The sequence below is a fragment of the Chiloscyllium punctatum genome, chromosome 37 (genome assembly GCF_047496795.1).
Source record: "Chiloscyllium punctatum isolate Juve2018m chromosome 37, sChiPun1.3, whole genome shotgun sequence".
NCBI lineage: Eukaryota > Metazoa > Chordata > Chondrichthyes > Orectolobiformes > Hemiscylliidae > Chiloscyllium > Chiloscyllium punctatum.
Genome location: NC_092775.1, coordinates 52745891 through 52769803, shown reverse-complemented (window position 1 = coordinate 52769803; position 23913 = coordinate 52745891). Strand labels below are relative to the sequence as shown.

Sequence of the window (23913 nt, the reverse complement as noted above, 5' to 3'; positions counted from 1 at the left end):
CTTATCTATTTCCTATTGAGGGCAAATAGCCAATCTGCATCAACCACCATTCCAAATCCTAACCTAAAGATTTTTCCTTATACCATATCTGATTAATTTGTCAACCTTAATATTGTGACCTTACTCATTGACACTTCAGCCATTGGAAACACTGGTCTTCGAGAGCAAGTGTCTTGTTATATTGGGACACATTGCTGTGAAGTATGAGCTCTATCAGGGATACTTCGAGGAGAAAGTGAGGACTGCAGATGCTGGAGATCAGAGCTGAAAATGTGTTGCTGGAAAAGCACAGCAGGTCAGGCAGCATCCAAGGAACAGGAGAATCGATGTTTCGGGCATGAGCCCTTCTTCAGGAAAGCCCTTCTTTCCTGAAGGGCTCATGTCCGAAACGTCGATTCTCCTGCTCCTTGGATGCTGCCTGACCTGCTGTGCTTTTCCAGCAACACATTTTCAGCCCTATCAGGGATACTCCAAGATGATACATGTAGAGCTGCAAACAGTCATTGTTGGAGGTGTCATCTTTCAAATAAGATATTAAACAAATCTCCTACCTGACAGGGCAGGCAGATATAAAAGATCTTGGGTCACCAATGAAAAGCACGGATATTCTCTCCAGTACCCAGCTGAATAATATTTCACTTCCCCGCACCCCCCACCACCACCACCACCACCAACCTTGATTGAAAAAGAAATGCTATCTTGTTGCTGAGGGTGCATGCAAACTTGCTGCACCACCTCCTACACTAAACAATGACAACACTTCAAAAGTACTTCATTGACTATAAAAGCATTTTGGGATATTCCAAGATGTGAAAGATACAACACAGATGAACTTTTTCTTATCCCAAGGTCCTGTATTATTAGCAAAGTGTTTGGCAGCTAAACAAACAACACTCTTGGTGTTTGACTTTCTTGATTAAGTGGCTGTTTATTGTCTTGTAACTAACAGCATCAAGCTCTGCATGTTCTCTGCAATGCTGTCATCTCATTTGCATTTGTCACAAGACAACATAACTGACCAAAGTTCCCAAGCGTTTTGTCTCTACTTCCACAGTTGCAGCTCACTGAATGTTCCTGCAGTACAAAACCATTGCGGGATATACTGCATATGAAATAATGGTCAAATTTAGGTTAGGGCAGCAAGGAGTGCAGAAGACATCAAAATTTCAGCAGTGGAGCAATGTTAGAGGTACAAGGGTCAGAAATCTGTAAACTTGACCATTTTTAGAAATATGAGGAAAAGTTGATTAAATTTCGCCACAGTTCCACGAGACATCTGCAACCAGTGAAACATTAAATTACCAACTGCATCATGGCATGAGTACCATTACCTCTTACTACATCAAGTTTCTTGGAGGGATACTGGCCAGGGAGCAGGCAGGTAGGACTAGTTTAGTTTGGGATTATGTTCGACCTGGATTGGTTGGAATGAAGGGTCTGTTACTGTGCTGTATGAAACTATGACAACGTACATACCAACCTGGTGCAGTAGTGGAAGGCTTTAAGGTCATTGAGTGAGTGAGTCAAAGTGGACAGATGTTTCTTTTACCCATTTTTAAAATCTGATTCCTGTGAAATCAGGTGAGTAAAGGACTAGAATCAGCTAGGATGCCCATTGTGAAATCTGTCCATTCTAGGCTCCGCCATTGCAGAATGAATATTTTACTTTGAACCACAGACAAGAGTTTTTGAAGGCCATTGTGCCAACCTCGCAAATAAAATGTAACTTTAGGTTGCAGCTGAATCTTTTGATTCATTTTAATTAACAAGTATGGTCACCTTCATTTTAAATTATCAAAACAACACAGCAGCAGATATCCTGTGAACAGACAGTCAAACAGCAACTGACTCCGAGAGTGCCATTCTCAATAGTCTGTATTTAATGAGGTGAAATTCCTACTTGGCTCCTGTTACCTGTGTAAGGGCACACAGTGATGGGCACTGTCTTGGCATAGAACAAGGCACAGTTGAATTCTCTTTCCTGTTGTCTTCACGTTTTAAAAACAACCAAATAATTAAGTGAAAATTTTATTATGGGAAAATATACGAAACAAGGCATGCTGTGTGGTCCAAGGAAACAGCAAGAGCAACACAGATCAAGGCAGCAGCTGTAGCTATGGCTCCACAAGTTAAAATGTCTTTCTCTGATGGCTCTGTTGCTGAAGTGGTTTTGAAAATCACCAAAATCGCATGTTCAAATCCTGAAAAGGAGAAAATGACATCAACAGTATTAGAGCTGCTAGCTAATCCTTTTCCCCATTCTTTGGGGACAAACCTCTCTTGCCAAGCTAAATTAACACTACATGTCAGTATTATGCTCTTCTATACTAGAGGTGGCATTGATTTCAGTCAATGTTAAGAGGAGTGAATTTCTTCTGCATATACTTCCAAACTTTGTCAAGGTAACTTTACCACAGATTTGATAGAAATTTTCCCTCATTTCTGAAGAGAATTAAATTCAATGGAGTGAGAGAACTGCAAAGGAGATTCAACCTGATAATCTCTTGTATTTAAAGGCCCAATGCCAATTTCAAGATTGTCCAGTTGCATAGGGATGGCATTTTCCCAATCTCCCTGTAATCTGCGAATGAACAGGTCAGTAACAGTGAATTACACAGAATGTCGACTCAGCCTAACAGGTTTATGTTCCTCACAGATTTCCATCCACTCTTTAATTCAAGTCACTCCACTAGCACATTCTTTTAATGCTGTGTCTTTCACACTTCCTGCATCACATTACTAATGATCTTCAACAGTCATTTAGTACCTATAAGGCATGTTGTTATGGAAGTTACTATATAGATCGAAGTCTGTTATTTGTTGTATGCACTTATTTAGACATCATTTAAATTATTTAGGGATAGTACAGAAGTAGAAAACATTCTCTAAAGAGGAGTGAACTGTTTTAAATTGGAATAAAACCAAGGGGTGCAGTAAAAGGTGCTTTGAATTTTTATTGTGCCAGGTGTGAAGTGGACTTGGCCATAGTAATATTGACACTGTTAGTTATCCCCAATACCAGTTAAGGCAGACAGCCGTGAAACTCCCAGAGAACTTGCTCAAAAGACCCACAGGTGACTAATAAAGTTAGGCCAAAGAGGTGCTGGGCCAATGGTGGCTCTGCCAGATGGAAGATCAGAGCAGTGTCTGGTGCTGTGGCACAGAGAGATGATACACATACTTACTGTGCATTCTTGAACTCAAGAACGGATATCACCAACTCCACGTCTTTTGAAGAAAAAAATCAAACTGTTAAAATGGTGACTCACTTTAGGTGTTTGAACCATGAGTGTTAGGACTTTGGAGATGGTGAGGGGAAATAATTCAGGCTGGGAAGAGTTAGCAGATCTAACAAGAACTGTAGTATTAAGCCACAAGCAGTCAGGTTATTTGACTCCTATCTCACAAATTAAACATGATAGTTTTAACCACATTAATTCCAGTTACCAGACAACTACTATAATCATGAGGAACTATCGAGATGTGTATTTTGATCCCCTTCACCTCTGGACTAAGGATGAGCAATGAATGCTGGCCTAACCAGTAACACCCTAATTCTGTGAATAAATGAAAACAAATGTTGACTCTTAAGATGACAAGATTCTATGGGCACTGTGCTAAGTGATTTTCTATTGTACAGCAGCTTGGGTGGTTAATCCTGGCCAACATACACATCAGGGAAGCCCTAAAGACATCAATTCCAAATTCTCCAATTCTGATGAAGTGATAGGTCTTTATGTAGATCACTGAGATATCTAATCAGTGCATTATTGATCCATGAGTGGAGGTGACACCAAAATTGGAGATGTAGTGCACAGCGAAGGTTAATCACCTCAGAGTACAATGGGACCTTGATCAGATAGGCCAGAGGCAGAGGAGTGCAGGTTCATAGTTCCTTGAAAGTGGAGTCAGAGGTAGACAGGATAGTGAAGAAGGAATTTGGTACGCTTGCCTGTACTGGTCAATGCATTGAGTATTGGGGTTGGGAGGTCATGTTGCACCTGTACAGGACATTAGCTAGGCCACTTTCGGAATATTGTGTGCAATTCTGGTCTCCTTCCTATCGGAAGGATGTTGTGAAACTTGAAAGGGTTCAGAAAAAATTTACAAGGATGTTGCCAGACTTGGAGGATTTGAGCTATAGACAGAGGCTGAATAGGCTGGGGCTGTTTTATCCGGAGTGTCGGAGGCTGAGGGGTGATCTTAAAGAGTTTATAAAATCATGAGAGGCATGGATAGAGTAAATAGGCAAAATCTTTTCACTGGGTTAGGAAGTCCAAAACTAGAGGGCATAGGTTTAAGATGAGAGGAGAAAGATATAAAAGGAACCTAAGGGGCAACCTTTTCACTTAGAGGGTGGTGCGTGTATGGAATGAGCTGCCAGAGGAAATGGTGGATGTGGGTACAATAGCAACATTTAAAAGACATTTAGACGGTTATGTGAATAGGAAAAGTTTAGAGGGATATAGGCCAAATGGTGGCAAATGGGACTAGGTCAGCATGGATGAGTTGGACCGAAAGGTCTGTTTCTCTGCTGTACAGTTCTATGACCTCTGTTTCTCTGTACAGAGGCTGCCTAATCTGCTCAGCATTTCCAAACCATCCCATTTCTACTGGATTAAAAATACCTCTTTTTCCCCAACACTCCAAAAAGCTACACAGTTCTTGTGAGCCTCTCAATCCCCTTTCAGCCAAAGTCCCACAGCTGCTGACTGAGACTAGCTGTGGCAGATTAAACAGGGATTTCCAAAAGACAAGTTAAGATTTTGAAGAAAACAGCAACCTGAACAAAAATTAATCAAAGCAATAGATGCATAATTTTAAAAATTAGTAGTAAAAATGACCTCTTACGAAGTGCCAACAAGTAGAGCTAACAAACAAAACCTTTTATACCCTTCTACTTAAGAAGCAGAGCCAAGGAGAGACAGACTAGGGCCCCTCATTCCTGATGAAGGACTTTTGCCTGAAACATCGATTTTCCTGCTCCTCGGATGCTGCCTGACCTCCTGTGCTTTTCCAGCACCACTCTAATCTAGACTCTGTTCTCCAGCATCTGCAGTCCACAATTTTGCCCCTGTCCTGCTTGCCAGAGAAGGTAAACAGGGACAGATCCACAGAGCTGTGTTTAAATAACACTGACCTTGCATTTGCCTACTCCAAGAGGATTTCACACTGAAGGAGGGGCCTGAAGTGTATTGTTTTTTCATCCTGAGTTTCCTTCCTCTCTCAGCCTGATACTTGATAGACTTTTAAGGAAGGGGAAGATGCTGACTGCTCAGTCCTGATAATTGGGTGCACAAAACTTGGCAAAATCCAACTCTATGTCTCCTTTCCCTTTTAAGTAGAAACTGGAGCATGACATGACATGTGTCCAATGTCATCTTGTAATTCAAAACTCAGGACACCTTTGATCATGACCGGCAGGTTTTCTGCTTTCATTTATGTTTTATGATGTGCTCCCAAACCTTACATGATTTGTGTCTCAGCACTGTTTACAAAGGCTGTTGAGGAATATTGTGTGAGGTATTGCATGTCCTCCATACAAGGTTATATTTTGCTTGTTTATGGTAATATAGTAGTCACTGCCCATCCATGAGTGGCCCGATTCCATTAACAGTGTTGAACTAAGTTACATGTAGCCCAGTAAGATGGCTGATTGAATTGAAGCAGTTTTCCAAACAAATCAGTAGTGTTTGTGACTGTGACTGCATTTTAGTCCACAAACAGCCAGATTTATTGAATCGTATTTCACAAACTAAGGGTGATAGATTTAAGCACATTAATTCAGGGTTACGAGCCCACTAGTAAAATCATTAGGTTATATTAACCATATGGTAATTGAAAATTGACACATTCTGTATCTAACTACAATAATTAACAAAGTTTCACATTGATCTAATAGTTGTATTGACCTTGAAATTTACTTGAAGCTGCACTGAGCCTCTTTCTGTGGTATTCTATGTGTCTGGCTTACTTATTGGCTCAGTTTGGGAAGTTTGGAGATTAATATAATTGGAGGAAGAGTTCAGGAGCTGTGAAGGTGGAAAGTTGCACTTCCAAACACTGGCTGCCATGGCGTAGGCGACAACCAAGGAAGAGGGCTGAGAAAAGCCCCCATCATCAGGGGAGGCTGTGAGGAAGGGCTTATGGGGGTTAAAGTAATGGAGAAGCACTAGGTATCGTGTGTTCCAGCCAGACATGAAGTCAGCAGAACTTTACAACTCCCTAACAGAAACAAAACCATTCACAAGCTATATATGAAAGGAAGAACTAGGAATCTGGTGTATTCTACTCAGCAGATGAATCTGTTGTTTAGAACAATAGCAATCGTTATTGATTAGTCTATTGTTCACAATGTCCTACGCTCCAGGTTGGCTGCATTGGACACTGACCATTCAGATTGACAGAATACTTTGCCAATGAGCTCGAGCTCTGGTGATTGTTAATTGCAACCCCCTTCCCAGGCCTTAGCTGTGCCTCAACCCATCTCCAACACTGCCACCACAGCTGAGGCCAGACCACTGATATGGAAAATATTATGCCCAGATCCTTTTTTGTGTGCACATGTCAGTGAACCGCAGGGTGAACCCTCATACAGTCATTAAACAATTATTCTGGGTTCACATCTTGAATTCCATTAGTTTTTAACATTTCATTGTCAGTTTACTCTGATGAGGGGACTGTCCCAGTAAAAATATTTACAAAATAATTGAAGTAAAATAGGAAAGAAATATCAATGCTTTAGAACAGACCAGTTTCATAAAATGCTTACACCATAAATTTTACACCAAGGATTGGTGACCATATCACATAACAAATCAGGAGAAATGGAAACAGGATCTGGGCATGAATACACATCTACATTCTAACACTGCATATTAGACTTAGTATTAGGATATAAAGCCAAAACCAGAAATTGCTGGAAAAACTCAGAAGGTGTCTGGGGAGATTAACAGAGTTAACAGGTCAGGTCCAGCAACCCTTCTTCAGAACTGCCAGTCCTACTGAAGTTTTCCAGCAATTTCAATTTTTGTTTCAGATTTCTAGTACCTGCAGTTCTTTGGGTTTTTTTGAGTGAGATATACAGGTTCAGCATAGGAAGGATACTCGCACTTGGAATGAGCTCGAGACCGTGTAATGAAGGTAATGCCCTTAACTCATTTAACTCAGGGGTTTCTGCCTCTTCAGTACTTCAGGGTGTCCCTGTTCCAGTCAAGTGGACACTACAGTGCAGCACTGAGGGAGTGCTGTACTGTCAGAAGTACAGTCTTTAAAATAATAGACAAAACTAAAGTAATTTCTATTCTTTCTAGATGAACAATAATGCTTTAAACTTAAAAAAAAAAGTCATGGCCAACAAAAACATATCAAAATCAAGTAGACAGTATGTCGCTCAGCGGTTAGCACTGCTACCACAAAGCACCAGGGATCTGGGTTCAATCCCAGCCTTGGGCGACCATCTCCGTAGAGTTTGCACAGTCTCCCCATGTCTGAGTTTCTGCTGGGTACTCTGGTTTTCTCCCACAGTCCAAAGGTGTGCAGGTTAGGTAGACTGGCCATGCTACATTGCCTCCGTGTCCAAGGATGTGCACGTTAGATGAATTAACCATGGCAAATATGAGATATGGGTATAGGGTGGGGGTTCAGAGGGTTGGAGCAGACTCGCTGGGCCAAAAGGCCTCTTTCCACATTGTAGGGATTCTATGATTCTAAAAATGAGAAGTGTTACTGGGTGATGATACATTCTAGCCCCTATAAAGTCCACAAGTCCCTGAAAACCCCAGGATCACGTCTACCCTCTGAGGGGGAGTAAAGGATCTCATGCTTTAAGTGCGAGGTGTTGCACTTTGGAAAGTCAAACCAAGGGAGGTCTTACACAGTAAATGGTAAGGTCCTCAGGAGTGTTGTGGAACAGAGGGATTTAGGTGTACAATGACATAGTTCTTTGAAAGCAGTGTCACAGATAGACAGGATGGTGACGAAGCTTTTTATCATGCTGGCATTCACCGCTGGTGCATTAAGCATAGACAATATGTGCAGGAGTAGGCCATTCTGCCCTTCGAGCCTGCACCACCATTCAATATGATCATGGCTGATCATCCTTAATCAGTATCCTGTTCCTGCCTTATCTCCATAACCCTTGATTCCACAATCCTTGAGAGCTCTATCCAACTCTTTCTTAAATGAATCCAGAGACTGGGCCTCCACTGCCCTCTGGGGCAGAGCATTCCACACAGCCACCACTCTCTGGGTGACTAAGTTTCTCCTCATCTCTGTCCTAAATGGTCTACCCAGTATTTTTAAGCTGTGTCCTCTGGTTCGGCACTCATCCATAGGATTTTGGGGCATTATGTTGTAATTGTATAAGTTGTTGGTGAGGCCGCATTTGGAGTATTGTGCATAGTTTTGGTCACCCTGTTATTGGAAAGACAAAGTTAAACTGGAAAAACAATACAAAGAAGACTTATGAGGATGTTGCCAGGACTAGTAGGCTCGATATATAGGAAGAAGTTGGCCAGGATAGGACTTTATTCCTTGGAACGTAGAAGAATGAGGGGTGACCTTATTGAGGGGTATAAAATCATGAGGGGCATAGATGGGATACATGTATACAGTCTTTTTCCTAGGGATGGGGAATTGAAAACTAGAGGGCATAGGTTTAAAGTGAGAGGGGAAAGATTTAAAAACGATCTGAGGGGCAATTTCTTCATGCAGGGAGTGGTGTGTGTATGGAATGGAATACCAGAGAAAGTGGTTGAGGCAGCTACAATAGCAATATTTTAAAAACATTTGAATAGGTACATGATGGAAAGGGTTTAGAGCGATATGGACCAAATGGGGCCAATTGGAACTAGCTGAGTGGGCACCATGGTCAGCACGAATCAGTTTGGGCTGAAAGATCTGTTTCCAAGCCATATTACTGTATCACTCTGCTATTCTGAACAGGAGCAGGAAATTCTCCTCATATCCATGTCAGTATTTATCCTTCAATCAACTATGCTGTTTCTGGCAGCTTGCTATACACAAATTGAATGGTCCCTGCATTGTTTTTGAACTGTAGTCACTGCTGCAAAGTATTTCTAAATGCTCTAAGATAACTGAAGAGGGGAGGGGTGACCTAGAGATAGTATCGCTAGACTATTAATCCAGAGACTCTGGATTTGGCATCATGTCACTACTGACTTTTTGCACCACAGTCCAACACTGGCACTTCCACATCATGTCTTCCCTAAAGGACATTAGTGAAGCAGATGAGTGATTACAACAATTAACAATGGTTTCAAACTTCCTCGAAACATCCCCAAAACATTAATCCAGAGTGTCTGGATTGCAGTCCATGTGATACAGGTCTGTTAGGTCGGCAATTCCAGTAGTTTGACCCAGCAACACTGAAGAAAGGACAATATATTTCCAAATCTGGATTTTGTGGGGCTTGGAGGAAAATGTGCTGGTGTGGTGTTCCCATATATCTGTTGCTCTTATCTTTCTACTTGGTAAAGATGATAGGTTTGGAAAGTGCTATTGAAGGACAGTTGGCAAAATTGTGCATTTGTCGGCTGTGTACTGCCAGTGGGGAAGGAATGAATATTTAAGGTGTACACAGAATGCTGTTTGAAATGTACTGCTTTGTCCTGAATGGTGAGAATTCTTCAAGTATTATTAAAACTACATTCATCCACGAGTTGAAAATATCCATCATGCTTCTGACTGGTGCCTCACAGTGGTGAAATGGCTTTGGAGAGTTCAGAGGTGAGTTGCTCATTGTTCCTATATTTCTGTGGCTGGTCCAGTTCACTTTCCAGTTACTGATAGTCCCTATATAGTAAGGGCTTTAACGACAAGCATCAAGGGGAGGTGGTTAGATTCTCTCACTACCTGTCACTTGATGGCACAAATGTTACTTGCCACCCATTAGCCAAGCCTGGATGTTGTTCACATCTTATTGCACAGGGGTATGGGCTGCTTCATTGTCCAGGAGGCACCCCTGAGAAACTGCTGCAATAATATCTTAAGCATCAAGCATTGCAACCGTTTTCTTTTGTATTAGGTATGAAGATTCTCTCTCCCACGACCCCCCATTCCCAGCGACTTAAAACTTGCCACACTCAGTCAAATGTTGTCTTGGTTTCAAGGACAGTCATTACATGCACCTAGGATCCTCAGGAACCATACTGAAACTCATGTTCCCATTAACTAACAAATATCCTAAGTTACCGAATCTAATAGACCTTGGTACTTTGAGTATTTAGCTGTCAATGAACTATAGGCATCATAAATTTTCCAAACCTGTTGACTTTCAGAATTGAGTAAGACAAAGTAGCAAATAATCTCAGTGTTAATGAGGCTGGAGATCTCATTTAATTTGAGGGCACTGAGGGGCTTCACATCCAGATGAATGAACTCAAGTAATCCAAGTAGTTTTCCTGCTTTGGATTTGATCCGGTAATGAGTCAGGACCTGGTTGACTTAAAAGGGGAAACAATCACCAATTTCCACCATCTCTTTGCCCATTTTAGTGTATCAATTGCAGAAGAGAGAAATATAGCACTATGGATTTGTGGAAATAAACAGAATACTAACTCCACCCCCCCCCCACTGGGCATGGCAGCAAGTCCACCCCTCCCTCTGGATAAGCAGGAATTAGCTCACTGTTTGCAGTAAGTCTATTTGTTGCACTCACCCTTTCTTGTTCCTGGGTTTCAGCTCCTCCGCAGCATTGCGCAGGAAGATGTAATTCTTCTTCTGTGGATTGAAATATTCATGACCCTGAAAAAAAAACTCAAGTGTTTACTGTAACGAGCAAATTAAATTCTGGTGTGGCATAGTGAAAATACAAACACAATCTACTGACATCTCCAGTCACCGCTATGACATTATGTTAACCTCTTCCCTCACTTTATCAACAACAGAAGTCAGGGATTTACAAACATGTGCCCATCTATGGAAAGGAGAAAGTGAGGACTGCAGATGTTGGAGATCAGAGTCAGCAGTGTGGTGCTGGAAAGGCACAGCACAGCAGGTCAGGTAGCATCCGAAGAGCAGGAAAATCAATGTATCGACGTTGCTGCCTGACCTGCAGTGTGTTTCCAGCACCACACTCTCGACTCCACCTATGGAAATTTTGCTTTACAATTATCTATTAACTATCCACTTTTCAGACCACATGCTACAGGGCTTACTTGAGCATTATCTGAACTTTAATGGGATAGTGCTGTGTTTAATTGATTCTATCTTAATGTTACACAGTACCATGACATGCTGTGCTTCTAAAGCAATCCGCTAGTAATCTAACTTTATATTATGCACTAATAAGTTTAATATACGATGCTACCTACAGTTTGGAGTGAATCCTTCTGACTAAATCTTATGAAAAACACTAAATCAGACATGACATTGCCTCCAACGTCTGTAATTGCAAAACGTGCTGAGAACAGTTTGGGGCTCGCTCGCCACTTTCAAAATGTTATTCTCAGTTTGGATTAAAAGTCACCAATTTTTGTTTTTGTGGGGGGCAGGCCACAAAGGTGTAGGTTCTCGGCACAACTCTGGTCTTCCAGTTAACGTTGCTCACAACAGGAATCCAGTTTTATGTCGATCACAGCATTCTAATTCAGTGCTGGCCAGGAGTCAGGTGGACATGCTTCAGCAAAGACATATGGTATTGATCATTACAGGACAAAGTGAAAGCTGTGTAAAGCTTCATCAATACATCAGCCAATTCCTTCAGTTAACTACCTGGTGTTGTGCTTGCTTCTTTTTATATGCAGAGCTAGCCGAAACCAGACTGAAACAGAATGAAGCTCATTGGATAGACAGCGAGAAGTCAACCATGAGTCTCATCTCTTGGTCTCTATTCAGCAATTTCTACACTGTGTGTTTGGGAATCAGATGAGACCAGTGTAGTTTCTGAGCTGCTCCCAACCACAGCCATATAACTTGCCAACACTGAAAGCTATAGCTTGCATGTTTCAGTCTGCACAATAGCTATGAAATTTAATCACAACAAAAAAACTTCAATAAAAAGTAGAGCTGGGGACAAACTGGCAGAGAACAAAACTATATTTCTACTAAGTATTACAGTGGTGGATTGATTGATTGATTGATCAATTTAAAATGAATTTGGCAATAAACTGCAGGAGAATGTTCCCTATAGAAAGTAGACCTTATTAAAAAAGCACCCACTACTACAGCCAGCTCTTTCACAGCTATAAAAGAGCACCCCCAGATACTACCATAGCAGTAAAAAAGCCTCTTAACTGAGCTAGGTGATGGGGAAAACACTCCTTCCTTGAACCGCCTCTTGCCAAAGCTGTCCCAAGTAAACTAAAGGCTTACTCATTGCATGATCAGAAGTTGCATTGTCTTTATTTATGACCGTTACTCAGGTATCTACGCAGAGAGCAGGATACTTGTTCTTACCTTTGACCAGTCATAACTTGATGAATAAGCAAAAATGTTTCCATTATTATTGAAGCAGCAGGCAGCTATTTGCTGGTCAAGCTGTTCTGAGGTTTTCAGCTTAGTGCGAGCATCTTTGTCCCAAAAACTAAACCTGCCGTCAGATCCTACAGTGGCCAGGGTGCCATGGAGAGGATGGAATGCAATTCCATTCACCTGGGAGAAGTGGAAATGGAGAAGCTTTTTAAATGACATGTTGGAGAAATGGGCAGCACATTCTTTAATAAATCATTGCTCAAAGCTCAGCACTCTGAGGTTTCGTTCTTGAATGTGAACAGCTTCTACAATAAACTAAAGGCGAATGTGGATCTTAAGCCAGTACTTTACAGCAATGTTAATCAAGATGTTAGGCATATGCATCTAATTTTTATTGACTAAATCAGAAATGAAAAGTAATAGACACAATCACTGTACAAGCACAAACTGGGACATGTCTGGTATTGCCCTTCTGTACTTCAATCTTGTTTGTAAAATGTAAGACAAAAGACAGAATTTTTATCATTGTAATGCTATAAGCTCTTGGTTACTGAATGTGGACAGAAATTTATTAAATAAACAGATGTGTGAAGTTTGCTTACCTGTGCTGAATGTATAAAACATTTTTGACTAAAATTTATGCTTTGGTGGCCACAGATTTACACTGGCACATTCCTAGTGGAGAACATTGTTTTTAGAACGCTAAATTGGGCCTGCAACCCTGGGTTACACTGCCGGCTCGTGTTCTCTCGGAGCAGTGACGATGGAGCAGTATACAAACGTATATGCATCTCTTACAAACCTGTCAGTATAGTGTATGGTTAAATTGTTGGGTCAGTTACAGCATCAGATCAGCATCACCATGTCTCATACACTATACACTATATTAACATACAGAAATTATTCATCCTTGGGTCTTAAACTCAACATTCCTGAAGAAGGGCTCATGCCCGAAACGTCGATTCTCCTGCTCCTTGGCTGCTGCCTGATCTGCTGCACTTTTCCAGCAACACATTTTCAGCTCTTAAACTCACAAACAATTATTCAGTCATATGACCCAAAACGAAAATCCTGTAAGTAATTAACCCAAGCTCAACCAAATCTATTAAAAAAAGCAAAATATTGTGGAATCTGGAAAGTAGAAATAAAAACGTTAGTAATACTCAGCAGGTCAGACAGCATTTATGAGGAGAAAAACAGGGTTAACATTTCAGATTGATGACCTTTCATATAAGAGAAAATGTTAGAAATGTAACTGGCTTCCACAAAGCACAGATGCAAGAAAAGTAAAGGGGATTGGTGAGAGCTGAGAGGGTGGAAGCTGAAGAGATTACACGACAAAGTGATGATCATACAGGATGACATAGGACATAAAACAAGAAGTGGGTGTAGATGAGGTGATAATTCTAGATCATGATTCACAGCTACTGTCCTCTCAAAATTGGGAGCAATGGTTACCTGAAATCATTGAACCCAATGTTGAGTCTAGCAGTTTGTAACGTTAATAATAAAAAAAAATACAACTTTCCTACGGCTACACTGATCAGTAGTGGAACATGGAGATTTTTTTTTAGATTACATTACAGTGTGGAAACAGGCCCTTCGGCCCAACAAGTCCACACCGCCCTGCCGAAACGCAACCCACCCATACCCCTACATCTACCCCTTACCTAACACTATGGGCAATTTAGCATGGCCAATTCACCTGACCTGCACATCTTTGGACTGTGGGAGGAAACCGGAGCACCCGGAGGAAACCCACGCAGACACGGGAAGAATGTGCAAACTCCACACAGTCAGTTGCCTGAGGCGGGAATTGAACCCAGGTCTCTGGCGCTGTGAGGCAGCAGTGCTAACCACTGTGCCACCGTGCCGGTGAGATCTTCACAAAGCGAGCACTAAACTTTTGTTTGGTCTCTCAATGCAGAGGAAACTGGATTGTGAGCAACAAACAACAATGTACCATGCTGGGAGGAATTTTTCTTTCCGCCTGACGTAGCATTTGGGGCCCAGGAACAGTGGCGATGGAACAGGCTAAAGGGCAGATATTGCAATCCTATGCTTACACAGGACAGTTCTGTGGAAAAGGTAAGGCTGTTGGGTGAAGTTGAAGCGTGGACAAAAAAGTGTCACAGAGGGAAAGATTCCTTCAAAATGCCGAAAGGAGGGAAAGAGAAAATGTGATTGGTGATGACTTTACATTGGTAGTGACAGTAAAGGCAGAGCTTACCATTTTAATTTTCTCCATCACTCTCACCTCTGTCCTTGGCCTCTAACATAGTTCCAATGAATCTGAACAGTGATTCAAGGAACAATACCCCTTTCCTTTATGACCTTTACAGACTTCCAAGTTCAGTTCCAGATTCTCTCCATTGTTCTAATTTTTATCAGAGAGCCAGTGCTCGTAATGATTTGGCTATTCCAATATACACCTCCTCTGGAAATACCTTGATTCTGATTTATTTCCATACCCATTAGCTTTACATCATTATCCCATTCGTCATTTAAGCTCTCCAGCCTTCTATCCTATTGCAGACCTTCTCCATTCTTATTCCTTTGATTCTGTACTTGCTTAAAATTTGTTACACCTCTAACTGTTTCCACATTTTGATGAACAGTCATTGACCTGAAACAATAACTTTATTTCTCTCTCCACATGAGCTGAGCATTTGCAGCCTTTACTGCTTTGATTGAAACTACATCTGATATCTGACAGCACGTTTGTGGATTGCATTATAATGGCAGGGAAACATGAAATACTTGAGATCTGGTGTGGAGCTAGCACAAGCAATGATGTACCAGATGACCACTTCCTGTGCTGAAATCTGTTGTGTGAAATCAGGTTGCACATACTGGTATTTAAGTGCTTGAGTTTTTTTCAGGGCCAACTCCCGATCTCCTGACTTGGCTATAAATCCATAGAAAAGGGTAGTAGATAATTAGGTGTGTAATTAACAATTACATTGCTAACATGGCCAGACTAAATGTCACGTTTCACCATTAGCCAAATCATTTTCCTTCTACCCACAGCGACACAGCTGATCAGGTGAATTAGTGCTCTGCAAGATAAATGTGCCTGAAAACATGTGCTTCGATACTCACAGCATAAATATCCTGAGGCCCAGATGTATTGGTTGTTCCATTAGATCGGTGGCATTTGAAAGTGAAGTTGTCTTTTGCACTATTTAAAACAAAATATTATTAAGCAGTTTGTTAGAGCATCACATTAAACAAACATAAGTGACCAAAAACTAAGAATACTTACGGGTTGGGAGGGTTTATATAATGAATGGCCACTCGGCCCTCAATACTTCCAAGAGCAAATCCTGTCGGCTTGTTCTGTTTATCTTTGAAGATGGCAACACAGCGGTGCTGAGAAAGATGGTTTGAAAAATGTTGAGAGTATGAGCTTTACAATATGAATCCAATTGTTTACATACCTACCACTAGCCACATTTATTTCATTTGTTGACACAGGGAGGAGTGGCAGGGTCTGTTTATTGACCATTCCTCACTGTCCCACCTGAACCACTGTAGTTTCTGTGGTGAATTTTAGATTTTAGATTAGATTAGATTAGATTAGATTACTTACAGTGTGGAAACAGGCCCTTCGGCCCAACAAGTCCACACCGCCCCGCCGAAGCGTAACCCACCCATACCCCTACATCTACATCTACCCCTTACCTAACACTACGGGCAATTTAGCATGACCAATTCACCTGACCTGCACATCTTTGGACTGTGGGAGGAAACCGGAGCACCCGGAGGAAACCCACGCAGACACGGGGAGAACGTGCAAACTCCACACAGTCAGTCGCCTGAGGCGGGAATTGAACCCGGGTCTCTGGCGCTATGAGGCAGCAGTGCTAACCACTGTGCCACCGTGCCGCCCACAAAGTTACTTCTAAAGCACTATTAGACAGTGAGTTCCAAATTTTCACCTGATAATTAGATAAAATACATTTCCAAGGAAGGAAAATGAGACACTTGGGAGAAAAACGGGGGTGGGGTTGGGAGTGACTGTTCTCAGGAGTCTATTTGCGCTTCTGGAGGGTCGAGGTAATGGTGTTAGTAAGGACTATTGAGGAAACCTTGGATTGGGAACAGACAACAGTGAGAGAGATTTAGAAATAAAAAATCCAATTATTTTCATGGCAATTTGGAGATTTAGCACAAATCTTTTGGCCGAACTGGCTCATCTTGCACTGGTGGGTAATGATGACCAACCATAAAAGCTTCAAGAAAGGGAATGGAAGTATAACCAATTCCTGATCCCTCTCCAGTAAACAGTCTGCAATTTAGGAGCGGATTCTGCAGAGTCACATTCTCTGTTAAGTTTTGCTATCCAAGCACACAGATAAAGATGGCTCAGTTTAGTAAATGATTTGATAATCAAATACCATCGATGTAGGTTTGGTGTTGATTTATTCCCCAGAGATGGATTTATATTGTAATACGTAAGATGCACTTACAGAAGGCATCCAAGAAGCCATGTGGCAAATACTCCAACTGAATTGCCTCTTTTGTTTTAATAAAAGGGACAAATTTTACAGGGAGAAGTTCAGGTTGACTGGAAACAGTGAACAGCTAAAAATAAACATGGGGAAATAGTAAGAAATGCATCAAGAAATCTGAAATTCCAAATAATAAAGAGGAGCAGGTGCATTGGGCATATATGGACCTGCGCAGCAGTTTATATTAATCATAGAAAGGCACATTTCCTGCTGTTGGAATGGTTCCCTTTATCCTGCAGGCAGCTGCAGCTGGCAATGTACCTGATGCTTGAGAGGAGAGTCTATCCTCTTGAATTCTGAAGGCTGGTTCTCGAGCTGATAAACTATCAGGCCTCTCTCTGCAGTGGCGACCACAGCCATTGGATACAACTGTAATTTAAAAGAGAGAGTGATAGCAAAAGTAAGGAATCTTGTATGACCATTTACTTGAATAACACAACAAAGGATTCTAACAGCACCTTGTGTAATACATTTTAATACAAGGGATCTGCAGTTAGTTACTGCATAAAAATGTATTAATCTCAAATTTCTTGAACTATTTTCATAATTTATTAACTATGAATACAAATTTTCATTGCTCCACCTCATTGTTAAAGGTGTATATTATGAGTAAAGAGCTTTGTAAAAAGAACCTTGGATTGGGTTACCTTCCAAACACTACTATTTAAGAAAGAACGTCTGGAATTAACTAATTAGTTTAATTAATTCATTAATTTAATTAATTACTTAACAATTAGTCTGCATTCAGTAAGGTGCAGAAGCAAAGATATGCCCCTTCAAAGAACAAAGGAAATTATCTAAGCCTGCGCCAATCTAGATCTTCCATCTAAATCTGTCGCCTATTTTCTAAGGGTCCGTATCCCTTTGTTTCCTGCCTATTCTGACTAGGTACATCTTAAATTACTCTATTGTGCCCATCTCTACCATGTCCATTGGCAACGCAGTCCAGCACCCACCATCCTCTGCGTAAAGAACTTTCCACACTTATCTCCACTAAACCTTTCCCCTCTCACCCTGAACTTGTGACCCCTAGTAATTGAGTCCCCCACTCTGGGAAAACGCTTCTTGCTATCCACCCTGTCTAAACCGCTCATGATTTTGTAGATCTTAATCAGGGTCCCCCCCTCAACCTCTGACTTTCTAATGAAACTAATCTTAACCTACTCAATCTCTCTTCATAGCTAGCATCTTCCATATCAGGCAACATCCTGGTGAACCTCCTCTACACCCTCTCCAAAGCATCCACATCTTTTTGGTAATGTGGTGACCAGAGCTGTACACAGTATTCCAAATGTGGTTGAACCAAAGTCCTATATAACTGCAACATGAGTGCTAACTCTTGTACTCAATACCCCGACCAATGAAAGAAAGCATGCTTTCTTGACCACTCTATTGACCTTCAGGGAACAATGGACCTGAACACCCAGATCTCTCTGTATGTCAATTTTCCCCAGGACTTTTCCATTTACTGTACATTTCACTCTTGAGTTGGATCTTCCAAAATGCATCAGCTCACATTTGCCTTGATTGAACTCTATCTGCCATTTATCTGTCCAACTCTCCAATCTATCTATATTCTGCTGCATTTTCGGACAGTCCCCTTCATTATCTGCTACTCCACCAATCTTAGTGTCATCTGCAAACTTGCTAATCAGACCAACTACACCTTCCTCCAGATCATTTATGTATCTCACAAACAACAGTGGTCCCAGCACAGATCCCTGTGGAACACCACTGGTCACAGTTCTCCATTTTGAGAAACTCCCTCCCACCACTATTCTGTCCAGCCAGTTCTCTAGCCATCTAGCTAGTACACCCTGCACGCCATGCGACTTCACTTTCTCTATCAGCCTACCATGGGGAACCTTATCAAATGCCTTACTGCAATCCATGTAAATGACATCTACAGCCCTTCCTTCATCAATCAATTTTGTCACTTGCTCAAAGAATTCTATTAAGTTTGCAAGACATGACCTTGTCTTCACAAAACCATGGTGCCTATTATTGATAAGCCCATTTTCTTCCAAATGGGAATAGATCCTATCCCTCAGTATCTTCTCCAGCAGCTTCCCTACCACTGGCATCAAGCTCACCGGTCTATAATTACCTGAATTATTCCTGCTATCCTTCTTAAACAAGGGGACAACATTAGGAATTTTCCAGTCTTTCCCCCCTGCCCCCCCATATAGTTTAAATTCATGCTCCTGAACACAAAGGTAATCAAATACAATATGCAGTTTCAGAGTTAAACAGTTGGCATGTGGTAGCATTTTTGTCTCGGAGTTAGAAAGTGCAAACTTTGAACCTCAGTCCAATTGAATTCTGGGCTGTCATTCAGTGGGCTGTTCAGAAGGGTTTGTTGCCCCCAGCATCACCTTACAAGGTGTGATTCCATACACACAGTCATTAAAGTTGATGATCCATTCTACCAACTGTTATAAAGATGGGCTAGGGCTGGGGAAAGCATGCTCGAGTCATAGTTGACAAATCAATCAAACAATTTATTTTGCACTACTTTACTTGGTTCACAGGGCAAGATTATGAAGATATAACATAAACAATGGTTCACCGATAGTTTGTTCCTCTTCAGTCTATTATCCTGGGTTAAATAGTTTATTATTAATTTGTAGAGTCAGGGTTAGTGGGTGACACTCACGTTTGCTTCATGAACCACCAGCGATCTCACATGGCAATTCTAACAAGAATATATATAGGCATTGTTGCAATGCAACTACTTACCACATCAGCACAGTAACATCTCTCCGGCAGCTGCAACGTCAGCATGGGATTTGGAGAACGCGTGTCCCAGAACTGAAATACAAGAGCGGCAATTAACATCCTTGCTCGACTATGCATTGTTCACTACCTAAAGACATAACCTCAAAATCAATTTAACATTGTAGCCTGTTCCTTAAACATGTATCAGATAAATACTTTTCTAGTTTTTCCCTAGGTGTTGAGTTGGCCAATTTCAGGCAAGGTCTCATGGTTGAAGTTTCTACAACTGTCTTTAGTACCACTGCACCTGCTCCTCAGTTACTGCTAAAATTGAAAAACAGAAGAAGCCTACCTACAATACTTGCAGGCTGCTGTTTTATATAGGGACAGTAGCTGGATGGAAACAGCTTTGAAGTTCCTCCATGTCACATAGCAACCCAGCTTATTGCTGTTCCTTCATTGTTGCTATTTCAAAATTCTGGAATTCCCTCATTAAGAGTGATTTCACAGCATTGTTTGTAGCAACTCAAAAACACAGCTCATCACCACCTTCTCAAAGGCAACTTGGCAGGGACAGTTCCATCTCATGGATAACGTTTTGTTTTTGCACAAAGCCTGTGCTGCTGTATAACAGAATGAATGACACTTACAAACTTAATATCAAAACAAATACTGCCTTCATACCTTCAACGTCTTGTCCCAGCTTCCAGTCATTACACAACTGTAGTTAGGTGCTTTGATCCAGTGGACGGTTTTAATGGGAGCATCGTGCTGTGGTTCAAATAGATATTATTACCAGTGCTGTACTACTTAGAGGACTCAAACATTTAGGATTTTTCTTTATACTATGCAGCCTATTTTTTGCCCCTTCTCTTGTGAAAAATAACAAATCACATTTTAATTCCACCAGGCTCCAAACAAAAAGGTCATGTTTGGAAGACTGACGTTTTGTTACAGAAAACTCCAACTGTTAGAGAAGGTGCTGGTTTTCCCAGGAGTTGTATTGATGTTCAGTATGAGGTCGTCCAGTTCCTCAATTAGATCATGTCAACTCCATTTACCCACCTCTGATCCCTATCCCTTGACTAACAGAAATCCATCAACAAAATAAAAGCAAAATATAGCAGATGCTGCGGTAAACACGAAGAGGTGCAAAGAACTATGGATGCTGGAAATCTGAAAAAAAAACAGAAATTGCAGGAAAAACGCAGCAGGTCTGGCAGCATCGTTTACATTTCAGGTCCAGTGACCCATCTGCAGACTTCTAAAGAAGAGTCACTGAACCTGAAATGTTAACTCTACTTCATCTCCACAGATTCTGCCAGACCTGAAGCACTGTAAGTATTTTGGCTGTAGCTGTGGACTAAGAAACAAGAATGAAAATTTCAAATTAAATATCTCTTTTCTTCAGAAGAATTATAATCTCAAAACTTTAAATTCACCCTTTTGGAATAATGTTCCAGAATTCTATGATCATGTGTGTGAATTAATGCTTCCTCATTTCACTCCTGAATAGTCTGGACCTCACCTTACAGATGTACCCTTTTGTGCTAGGTTCCCCACCAAAACAGTTGTTTTATAGCAATTCTATTATGATCATATCATGCCACAGTCTTCTAAACTCAATATGTAATTTATACTTCATAAATCATCCGAGCCCACTGGAAATTGCCAGTGGCAAATTGTGTGATGCCATTCCACAGCTACCGTTGGTCCCCAATATTGTTTGATACTATATGTGCAAATTGACAACATGCACAGTCTACATCAAGGCTGATTACCAGTTTAGTAATCAATCACGCTTGTGGACTTTTATGATTTTGAAAGGAATACAACAAAATCTACAATCTAAAAGTGACAAAAAGGCCCCATTTCATTCGTCTTTTGTCCAGAGTTTCCACTCAGAAGTACCATCGTTTCTACTTACTTGTGCAATCTGTATTGCCTGGTTGCTGTTGAGATCCCACATTTTTGCAGTTTTATCACATGATGCTGTGATCACTTTGCTCCCATCCTTTAAGGATACAAAGACATTTTACTGCACAAGGTTAAATGCAGTCTCACACAGTCAATGTGAACACTCCATTCACACTGTATGACATGAAAGCACATCATGGTGCAATTTTAATAAACCCTCTTAATCACTGTACATATTAACCTCCATTAAAGCTATTTTGATACATTTTATTCTTGTGTATCATGTTCAAAAGCACCTTCTGTAACGAGTTAGCGCTATTTCTTAAGGCTTGCTGGCCAATGAGAGTGCGATCATCTTCACTGCTGTTCAGTCAAAATCCTGAAATTCCACACTAATACTGAGGTGTACTTTAGCTTTATATACCGTTGCTGTTCAACAGTATGCCCACAGGGGCAACATGTGGAGAACAAATGTCAGCCTGCCTTTTAAAGATAGCAGTGCCAGTAGGTAAGGTCATGAAAACAGTTAGCAGAACACTGCCTGAGAAGTCTTTCGGCCCATCACATCATGCTGGTCAAAAACAACCACCTGACTATTCTAAGTTAATTTTGCAGCACCTAGCCCATAGCATTGTATGCCTTGGCATTGCAAGTGCACACTGACCTACTGCTTCAATGTTGTGAGGATCTCTGCCTCCACCACTCTTACAAGCAGATTACCACCACCATCTGGGTGAAAACCTTCTTCCTCATTTGAGAAACCAAAGTAACAAAAAGAACCAGGGGGAGAATGCAGCCCATCCCAGTGTGAAGTACCATTCAAGTCCTGTTTGAATAACTACAATTTTTGTATACCAATTCAAACCGCAATTCTTTACCGGATTCTGTATTCCTTGCCCTAAGAATCTAGAAAGATGAGTATATCAAATTTCCTACTTTCATGACTGGATATTTTGATAAACACAGAATAGAACAAAATGTATTTGCGACATTAAATATTTAAATCGACCTACATCACTCCAACAGACATCCAACACTGGACCTGTATGCATTTGCTGAGCCTTTGGAACGGTCTGTCCACTGTCCTGAATCTCCCAGCAACGTACCTTCAAAAATAAAAACAAAGTTTCTACAACACTGCACAAATCGAAAAGTAGTAATAATGAACTAACAATTCGACTAACAGTATCATTCACACAGACAGAAAATCAAAACAATTCAGAAATTTAGATGAAAGAACGCAAGTGCACAAGTGAGCAGCTAATGACTGAAAGTCTCTCTGAGCACAATGTGAGGGAAGTCAAGATGAAAACATTTGTTGCAACAAGCATGGCCAATGAACCCTTACCCACCATGTCAAATGGACACCATGGACCTACATCAAGTAACCTGCCAGAGCAGAAGTAGGCCATTTAGACTTCTGAGCCTACTCCGCCATCTGATATGATCTTGGCTGATCCTCTACTGGGCGGCTCGGTGGCACAGTGGTTAGCACTGCTGCCTCACAGCGCCAGAGACCCGGGTTCAATTCCCGCCTCAGGCGACTGACTGTGTGGAGTTTGCACATTCTCCCCGTGTCTGCGTGGGTTTCCTCCGGGTGCTCCGGTTTCCTCCCACAGTCCAAAGATGTGCAGGTCAGGTGAATTGGCTATGCTAAATTGCCCGTAGTGTTAAGTAAGGGGTAGATGTAGGGGTATGGGTGGGTTGCGCTTCGGCGGGGCGGTGTGGACTTGTTGGGCTGAAGGGCCTGTTTCCACACTGTAAGTAATCTAATCTAATCATCTAATCTAATCTACCACAATATTACCGCTTTCTCCCCTTGCCTTCAAAGTCTTTCTTGAATGTATTCAGTGACTTGTCTCCCAGTCTTCTGTGGTATAAAATTCCACAGGTTCACTATGCTTTGAGTGAAGAAATCTTTACAGATCTCAGTCCTAAAAGGTTTACCTAGTGTCCCGAGACTGTGTGCCCGGTCATAGACTCCCCCACCAGTGAAAGGGTTGATAGTGGACAGACAATGTCTAATATTTAAAGAATTTGTGCATGATTATAATAATTGTTCATTCCTGTCTGGCGCAAAAATAATATAGGAAAAGTGGGTTATAAGGCAAATAATGGGTAGTGGTAGATTCAGAGAGAAGACTTATAAAATTGCCTGAAAATGCAGCAAAGCTGAGGATCAGAAGCATTTTAGAATTTAGCAAAAGAGGAAAAGTTTGAACAAAAGGGAGAAAATAGAATACAAAGGTAAAATTGCAGGGAGCCTTAAAACATCATAACAGTGTCTATAAATATGTGAAGAGAACAAGATTAATAAAGACAAATGTAG

The 23913-nt window shown here is 41.2% G+C and overlaps 1 protein-coding gene across 1 annotated transcript in view; it reads right to left on the bottom strand.

Moving 5' to 3' along the window:
- Positions 1-2012: 2012 nt before the first annotated feature.
- rae1 (ribonucleic acid export 1) overlaps positions 2013-23913 on the bottom strand; it is a 41447-nt gene continuing 19546 nt past the window's right edge. The window contains exons 4-13 of the mRNA XM_072556831.1: positions 22598-22690; positions 21595-21681; positions 20352-20438; positions 19689-19760; positions 17211-17318; positions 15701-15807; positions 15538-15616; positions 12421-12615; positions 10682-10767; positions 2013-2201 (exon numbers count right to left, since the gene is read on the bottom strand). Of these exons, the coding sequence (XP_072412932.1) occupies positions 2195-2201; positions 10682-10767; positions 12421-12615; positions 15538-15616; positions 15701-15807; positions 17211-17318; positions 19689-19760; positions 20352-20438; positions 21595-21681; positions 22598-22690 (921 nt within the window). The 3' untranslated portion in view covers positions 2013-2194. The remainder of the gene's footprint in view (positions 2202-10681; positions 10768-12420; positions 12616-15537; positions 15617-15700; positions 15808-17210; positions 17319-19688; positions 19761-20351; positions 20439-21594; positions 21682-22597; positions 22691-23913) is intronic.